Source organism: Bremia lactucae, linkage group LG4 (assembly GCF_004359215.1).
Source record: "Bremia lactucae strain SF5 linkage group LG4, whole genome shotgun sequence".
Taxonomy (NCBI): domain Eukaryota; phylum Oomycota; class Peronosporomycetes; order Peronosporales; family Peronosporaceae; genus Bremia; species Bremia lactucae.
In genome coordinates this window covers 3,964,967-3,973,001 of record NC_090613.1, presented here as the reverse complement: position 1 = coordinate 3,973,001, position 8,035 = coordinate 3,964,967, and the positions used below count along the sequence as shown (strand labels likewise).

Genomic DNA, 8,035 nt, shown 5'->3' with positions numbered 1-8,035 from the left:
CATGGAACTGTTTCAGGGAATACATCCCTGAATTTAATGAAATCCTTATTTAAAGGATTTGCCTTAATTGACTCCCAGGATTGAGTAGTAAATCTCTCAATCCGAGTCTTTACATCGAGGACACTTTCGTCCATCGATGAGCTGCTGAGAACCCGTTCGTTCTCTGCAAAAGTTACCGCTGAACAAATTTCGGTTACGTATTTGTCCTCTGTGACGAGTACGCAGATCTGCTTGATTCTACCACTATGCAGATCTCTCAAGAACTTCTTAAATTCTAGGGTTGGTAATTTATTTATCTCGGAAACTAACTTCGGAGGCGCATACAGATCAAGAGTATAAACGCCTACTCTTGATACGCCATTAAACAAGACATTCAATGTCTCGGTTTCTTCCTGGGATGTTTCAGCAGGCTGCCGAGAGATAATCCCTCGGGATGCTGAAGTTCAATCACTTTAGCATTAACTATTTGAGGAGATTTCTCCTCAATAACGTGGAAATTATTCCCAAAACGTCTTCCGGCTGTGTTTGCGCTATCACAGTCGTGTCCTCTACTGTCTACTCTCTACTCGACCTAGGATCATCGTGTTGTCCCTTTTGGACAGTCTTGTCTTCCGGCTGTGTTTGCGCTATCACAGTCGTGTCCTCTACTGTCGACTCTCTACTCGACCTAGGATCATCGTGTTGTCCCTTTTGGACAGCCGGTATGTTCCTTAAATTTGGCCCACTATGCGTACATTCATGTCTCAATCGACTCGACCTCTTCGAGTGGTGGACCTTCGGCGCTACCTGTGCATTCGCACAGCCACCGGAAGCTGACTCCAAAGGGTGATTAGAAATCACACTGTGATCTTGTGCAGTCGTACAAACGACCGTACCACAAGTGAGGCCATCGCACTCACTCGTAGTACCTTCCACGCTTGTAGACGCTCCAAGACGTTCACAAGATGTCCATCTGATTAAAAAGTGGCAGGCATCTTTACGACATGTATTATTCTATCTCATGCTTATGTATTTCAAGGTCCAGACGCAGTCCAAAGTAGGCCGCCCAAATCGATGCTGCCAGCTGATCCTTGGCTCATATTTTCTGAGCCAGGGTAGACCTAGGATGACATCAAATTGTCATCCGAATCCAGTACGATGAAACCATCATCGTACTGTAAATCGTTTAACGTGTAGTGAAATTTCACTACGCGTTTCATTACTGTTATCGATGCGCCTGTCGCTAGACCCACCGTCATCCTCGTTGGAGGGATGTCGCGCTCAACATATTTGAGCCTACGATCCTCTAGCGACTGGCGACGAATAAAGTTATTCGACGCTCCACATCCACTAGGGCTCTAAGTGACGAATCATTTGTCAATTTTAACTTCAAGGTGATGAGGGATACGTCATCACCAGGTGCAGAGACACATAATGATTGTGTGCCTGGAGAAAATTTTAGTCAAGAGATTTGCGAATTCTCTTGGATTTGCTTGATCAGTAGGGCGTTGCGCCCCTACTGACCCCGACCGTTTTTTTGGCGATCCGCCTCGCTGTTGCGATTTCGCAACAACGTCGGATCCGCGACCGTTGCCCTTTTTAGCATTCGGTCCAAAATTGCGTTCAGTACCTATCGGTGCTGGGCGTGGGGCACTACACTCATGAGCGTAGTGTCCTAACTTTTGGCAGCGATGGCATTTCTGCAATCGCTTATTGCTCGAAAAGCGAGGTCTCTCGCTTTCGTCGTAAGAGAGGTCCATGGGTTCTGGACCTCCTTGCTCAGGTCGTCTTGAAGGACGATACGATGACGAACTAGCTTGAGCCTGTCTTAAGCTAAAGTCCTCCTGTTCCGCAACGGATATTGCTTTTTCAAGCGTATCCAGTTCCAAGCGGAACAGGTGGGTCTTTATGGGACCATCCGTAAGACCTTGCATGAACACCGTAATCAATGTGTGTTCATGGACTGGGTTATTTGTAATACAACTCGCTAAGAGTCGTACATGCTGGGCATAAGCGTGAACATTGCGCTTGCCTTGCTTGAGTTTCAGAAGCTCTGATTGACCTCTGTACTCAGCCCTAGGCGGTTCAAACTGTTTGAGCCGGGCTTTAAAAGCCTCCATTCGTTCGACCGCACCCCTTTCTATACCACTTAGAAAGGAGTAGCTAATACGCGAAACGTGATGCGTATTTCCATTATCTTCTAACATGTCCATGTTAGAAGATAGGACTGTGGTCCTTGGACGGACTACAAAGTGCTACCAGGTGTACGGGGCACTGCCGACCTGTACTGCTTCGGTACAAGTCCACTTCGCACCGCTTTAGGGCGAGTGGTGCCTCACGTCACTTCACGTAAGCTAGCACGTGCAGAGGAAGACTCTCTTTAAAACGCTGACTTAAATAGGGTTGACAGTAAACTGTATTTAATATAATTATGTTCTTCTGTTTCTATCCATTTAATACTAAATCAAGTATTAACTGATGCAAAACATGTAATCAAGTCTTATCTGTCTCTCTCTTTGTGCGCGTCCAGTGCTGACTGGACCGCAGAGCAAGTAGACATAATGGCCTATATCTACCAATGGATAAGCTTTCCGGATATTACTACGTAAAACAATTTTCTCTAAATATTCTCTTTGTTTTAGAGAGTACAATAATTAACAACCTTTAAGCGTTAATTTCATGTAACGATACACCCTTTTTCACACTTGGTTCTACGAATCCTTGGATTCTACGAGCTTGTACAGCTCACTGAGTTGTTGAACCTATTGGATCTATAGAACTAAGTGACTCTTTGAGTCAATAAGTCTTTCTCTGACTTAAGGAGCATGGTAGTTTCGCTACCGTTGATGCAACGCGATATCTCGTACATTACTAATTTTTCGTATCGGAGAAATAATAAGGAATTATAAACGTTAATTTTATCATGTATGGTAATATTGACAATATTACATATAAACACAATAATCCTCATCAATGTGACGCGTGCTCTTTAATCGAATTTGCTCTATTACCGCAGATACGAAGACGGTAAACAGAGACCACCACCTATGGATAGTAATATGAATGAGCTTCTTCCAAATGAGCTCCTGGCAAACGAGTTGTCCACCGAAACGCTAGCGGCGCTGCAGGCTCATTTGCAGGAGACCCACAAGGAAGACAACGCTTTCGTGTCGGAGGATTTTCGACTGTCTCAATTGTACGAAGCAGAAAACGACAGCTCTGCTCTAACACATATAAATACAATATATCTGATCAAATTATGATGCTAGCTGGTACGATGAGCAAACTGGACGCTCCTTGGCTAAAGAAGCCATCGAACACAGCAGCAACGAGCTTAAAATTGCTTTTGTTAGCACGCCTGCAGCGTACCGGGATTTTTTAAAGATTCAAAGCGAGGTTACGGACAATCGAAAGCAGGCAAGAATGGCCGAGAATGTTTATATTTTTGAATTTGATCGACGATTTGGTGCGAAATACGGCGAAAGCTATTGTTTCTATGATTACAACACACCAACATCCTTGCCCGAGAAGTTTCATCACTTTTTCGACTACGTTTTGATGGAGCCACCACATTTGGTGCGTTAAGCTATCGAACAAAATGACAATTTATCGTATAAAACATTGTTTTGTGGCTAATATAGAGCCAGGATTGTTTAAAAAAGTATTCCGACACATTGCGATGGCTTGCAAAGGACGTCGAATCTGTGCCTCACAAGAAAGACCGCGTCGTTTGTCCATCTGCGTTTATAAATTGTACGCAATAGCTGCTGCTACGCGTCTTATTATTCAAAGTGCTCATGGCTTTTATGTGTTGACTATTCAGCGAAACAATTGCGAAAGGAGATGAAAGCAGAGTTAGGATTTACTCCCTCGGGTTTTTACCCTGGTTTTCAATCCAAATTGTCCAATCATCTCCTTACGTATACAAATTATAAGTCAGAGCGGTTTGGACCTTGCAAAGAGCCTGACGAGGAGAATAATGCCTGAGATTTTAGTATGAGCTTTACTTAACATGCCTAGTGCTGAGAACTTAAGAATAGAATAATTTTCAATTTTTTAAGAAAAATTTTAATTTACTTTAAAGTGGGGCAATTCTTCAAATGTATGACGTGTAAAAAAAATTCGATAATTTAGCCCCATATGAGCCTATCACGTGAAAAACGGAATGCTGCGCCGAGTTGCTTCTTCTTCGCTTCGGCGTGCATCTCGCAATACCTCTAAGACGTGCTGCAACGCAACATCTTATCCCTTGTATCAGCAGAGGTTGAATGTACCAACTGTTGAGCCACAGTGGTGTTCTATCCAAACCGCACAATTCTCAACAGATGTCCCGGCGAAACCTCTGCAAATGACTGAAACTCAATTTGTAGAGCTTGCGGACAAGACTTTGCATGATATCCAAAGCTGGCTAGACGGTATCGAGGAGATGCTGGACGATTCTGACATCATGTATACGGTGGGTTCAAAGCCCTCTATTGTAATAGCAAAAACGATTAGCCTCATCGTCTCTCATGACTTGATAGCAAGGAGTTCTCAAGATTGACTTGGGTGAGCACGGCACGTGGGTTCTTAACCGCCAGGTGCCCAACCGACAGATTTGGTGGTCCTCTCCAATTAGGTACGATTGACATATCGATGGCTGCAACAATTTATATGTAATACGAACTCTATGCGATGGCAGTGGGCCTCGTCGTTATGAATATCATGCTGAAGGCAGACAGTGGGTGAATACGCGAGACAGTAGCGAGCTCACGGAACTGCTTCATACGGAAATTTTAAATGCTACCGGCATTGAGATTTACAAGTAAACGGAGTTGTAAGAAAAGATTAAAAAGGGCAAGTCCTTTTCAGTTTTTACAATAAAAAAAGAAAAATCGTTGCTTGTTGTCAATTTGTTTGAATTTTCTTCGCATATGCTTTAAAGCATGGCTTCGTTGCCCTTGTGATGTTACATCTCGTCAGTCTCGTCGATTATTTCCTCACTACTATTATCCTCTTCACCGGAATCGCCCATTCGCTCTTGCTTCCTAAGATCTACAAGATGTCGCTCCCCCAGATAATTCTAAATGCACCCATTATCAGTAATGAGGTGCCAAACATGATGCATACAACGATGAAAATCCCCACGTACTTCAAGCAAGAGACCACGAAAGTGCTCTGTCGACGCCTCTAAAGTCGACGACGCCACCAGTCCTTTCCGTCGAGCCTCGTCTTCTTCCCATTCAGCAATTTCGCGATCTCGCACATCCAAAATATAATCTCGACGTCGTTTTTCATTTTCGACTTCGGTTAATTGCGAATAATATTCTTTCACCTACAAACATATTTCATAAAAAATAATTTCTATTTTTCATCGCATATAAAAGTGATCAAGCCATTGTGACCTCTTCCGAGCATTTGCGCCACTTGTCGCCCATGATTTTTCTCGTCTCCGATGCCGAACGGCGTGTCCTGCCCAATCCTTCCTTTTGCATTTGGCAAAATACAATAAAAGGATTGATGGGTCGAGGAAGGCGGTGATCCTGTGCATACAAGTGAGCTTTCGTTCAAGTACTTTCAAGCCTAAATACAATAACACACCTTTGCCACACGCTGGCGAACTCGCTTGCTACAATCATACGATTCAATGCGCGTGGACGTTTGTTTGATCGAGGTAGGACTGCGTTAATAAGAGGTACATGTCGAGTTGAAGACGTCCATAACGATCACAAGCTTCTTTAAAACGTACGCTCGAGTAGCTGAAATGCTCGCCGATAAACCGTTCTTTTCTTCGGTAGACAGCTCACTTAATACTGGCTGCCACAACTCTAAATACAATCACCGAGTCGATCATTCTCCTTGTTTTCATAAGAAAACGTTATAAAAACAGCATCCGTACGTGTATCCTCGTGGTTACGAACAACATCGTCAAGACATGGCATGATTTCAATGTAACCCACGCAAGAAGTCGTGTCGTTTTCTTTACCTGAGACCGTTCCAATCCATTCATAACCACTTAAGGCCACACGATAGGCAGCAACTTGCTCGTAGATTGAATAAACGATTGCAGGCTCGAATCCTTTCGGCAACTTTAACTCGTTGCAAAGCACCGCGGCAAATGTCTCGGTTGCATTGTAATCGTTTAAAAGGTCCCACTCGAATTGATCACGAAGCTAAACTCCTCCATAACCACATTTCTTTTTGTTACAAATCCCTTTTTTTAAAAATAGCAATGAAAATGCAAGCAATTGCGTACAGAATATCCTTCAATAATAAGATCAATATAGATTGGATACAACCTCTCACACTGCATAATCAGAGTTGTGTCCAATGACGTGAATGTCCAAATTTGTCGTCGAATTGACTCGGCAATGGCTCCCTATTCACGCGATGACAAGCGTGAGGACAAATAGGTAAAAAAAAAATCTCGAGTGTTTTGTTTTAAACCTTCAATGCATCACTTAATTCTTCGTCCTGGGCAATTTGTGTTGCAAGATACTCTGGCGAGCACGTCGTCAGAGCACTACAATCGACGTCAAGTGGAAAAGTCGTACTCAATTTCCAGCATGGACAGAAGGAAGGAATGACTTTCTTTTTTTTACTCACGCATTGATTAGAAAAGTATCTTGATATCGAACGCCATCCATGTCAATATCAAGACGAATGGGACAGATAAGTTCCATTGTAGTCATTTGCCGTGTGATCTCCGTAGCACGATACGGGCGTCTCCATATTTCCATGTCTTTTGTATCATTTGTTGAGTCACTTTTGTCCGTGATCTTCACTTGGGGACTTAAAGCATTCAAAGGTTGCATAATCGCTCTTCGTTTTCGCTTTCGATTGCCAATTGGCGTCTGCAATACTTCTGTGGCTTCTTTCTACGACATTCAATTCCACATAGTAACAGCAACTATCAAGCTGTACGTTAGTGCCACTTCACGAACCATCTGTGCTGGGGTAACATCAGTGCGAATGATACTCTTTCTGTCCACAAAAGTGCGTCCAAACTGATCATAGCGCAGGAATTAGACTCTTTCATTTTGCAAAACATCACAGTAACGCTTGTTGACCTGCATGGACATCGTTGATCTCCTCAAGCTTCCAGTAAATGGTTTTAAAGGCCTCGTCGTGGCATTCGTTAGCGTCTGATGCGCCAACGCCACACGGTATCGCATCAATAATTTGTCTACTGCGATGTCTGCTATCTACAATCCATAATTTGCTAGAAACAATACGATTTGTGATCCAAACGGATTGATAAACGTACGTCGGACGACGTCGTTAGACGCCGAGACTCGGGGGACAGGTACGTCCTCAATTTCTCCACGGACCACCCAAGCTGCTTTGCCACTCTTTCATCTGGCATTGCGTAGCGTTGCATAAATAAAGCGAGACGTTCTACTGCAGAGCGCCAGTCGCTCGATCTACTGCTAATCATTAGCTCGTCGTTGGGAGGGTGCTAGTGATATGTGGCATACACAACGGAAATGGAACTCAATTCTTCTACTCAATAAGCGTCTGATTCGATGTTTATGTTAATCTACGAGTTTTTAATATACGTGCCAAAAATAATTCCAAGTCCCATGCGCTAAGCATAAATGCCACGGTCATGGCTGCAAAAACACACACGTTAAAACCGTGATGACGTTAAAATCGATTCGATTAATAGCGTACCTCGGACGCCATGCTATATGGTACTTTTCTGTTGGAATGCGGTTCTTGATGTTCTTGCACCTGCCTATGATGCCGAGCGAGCGCCAAGCGACTTTCCTGATTCAAAAACACGAACGGCGAACGCGGAGATCCTACCACATCAACCACCAAAGTGCCCGGCACAATGGCATTTCGACGACGGATGGCAATCGATTGTCAAAAGCCTTCACGAAGGCTTGTGATCGACCATGTGACGTTTGATACTCTCGATTGAGTACTAGCGTTGGTTTGTCCATGGTGTGAAGTTGGAAAATTAACACCCATTCTTTAAGCGTTGCGATGAGTTTTTTTTGCAGTAAACAAGTGTTTCGGACGTTGCGAAGAACGCTGAAAGTTTAAAACTACACAGCGTTCAGATACGCGT

At 43.6% G+C, this 8,035-nt stretch overlaps 4 protein-coding genes across 4 annotated transcripts; 2 read left to right on the top strand and 2 right to left on the bottom strand.

Moving 5' to 3' along the window:
• Positions 1–3,026: 3,026 nt before the first annotated feature.
• CCR75_001603 (uncharacterized protein) lies at positions 3,027–4,067 on the top strand (the record flags this gene model as incomplete). Its single annotated transcript, XM_067959705.1, has 4 exons — positions 3,027–3,175; positions 3,249–3,555; positions 3,621–3,732; positions 3,803–4,067. 4 exons carry the CDS (start codon positions 3,027–3,029, stop codon positions 3,964–3,966), a joined length of 732 nt encoding a protein of 243 aa, XP_067816725.1. The 3' UTR covers positions 3,967–4,067.
• A 77-nt stretch (positions 4,068–4,144) lies between these two features.
• On the top strand, positions 4,145–4,787 carry CCR75_001602 (uncharacterized protein; the record flags this gene model as incomplete). The annotated part of the gene is made up of 3 exons (XM_067959704.1): positions 4,145–4,435; positions 4,503–4,597; positions 4,661–4,787. 3 exons carry the CDS (start codon positions 4,145–4,147, stop codon positions 4,785–4,787), a joined length of 513 nt encoding a protein of 170 aa, XP_067816280.1.
• CCR75_001601 (uncharacterized protein) lies at positions 4,147–7,410 on the bottom strand. Its single transcript, XM_067959703.1, has 14 exons — positions 7,226–7,410; positions 7,029–7,163; positions 6,903–6,965; positions 6,565–6,836; positions 6,406–6,481; positions 6,215–6,337; positions 5,858–6,131; positions 5,708–5,786; positions 5,560–5,638; positions 5,364–5,501; positions 5,111–5,293; positions 4,661–5,041; positions 4,503–4,597; positions 4,147–4,435 (listed from the first exon to the last, which is right to left on the bottom strand). The coding sequence occupies exons 1-12, from the start codon at positions 7,394–7,396 to the stop codon at positions 4,928–4,930; spliced, it is 1,707 nt and encodes a 568-aa protein (XP_067816282.1). The 5' UTR covers positions 7,397–7,410; the 3' UTR covers positions 4,147–4,435; positions 4,503–4,597; positions 4,661–4,927.
• Positions 7,411–7,456: 46 nt separating this feature from the next.
• On the bottom strand, positions 7,457–7,907 carry CCR75_001600 (uncharacterized protein; the record flags this gene model as incomplete). Its single annotated transcript, XM_067959702.1, has 3 exons — positions 7,457–7,571; positions 7,633–7,728; positions 7,768–7,907. The coding sequence occupies 3 exons, from the start codon at positions 7,905–7,907 to the stop codon at positions 7,547–7,549; spliced, it is 261 nt and encodes an 86-aa protein (XP_067816281.1). The 3' UTR covers positions 7,457–7,546.
• Between the last annotated feature and the right edge of the window lie 128 nt (positions 7,908–8,035).

What these genes read in the sequence shown, in the direction of transcription:
- CCR75_001601 (XM_067959703.1), bottom strand. Translation starts at nt 7,396, where the DNA reads ATGATTAGCAGTAGATCGAGCGACTGGCGCTCTGCAGTAGAACGTCTC. An exon ending in TTATTATTGAAGGATATTCT is followed by an intron (nt 6,132 to 6,214) that starts GTACGCAATTGC and finishes GGAGGAGTTTAG; the next exon opens with CTTCGTGATCAATTCGAGTG. An exon ending in TTCGTGGTCTCTTGCTTGAA is followed by an intron (nt 5,042 to 5,110) that starts GTACGTGGGGAT and finishes GGGTGCATTTAG; the next exon opens with AATTATCTGGGGGAGCGACA.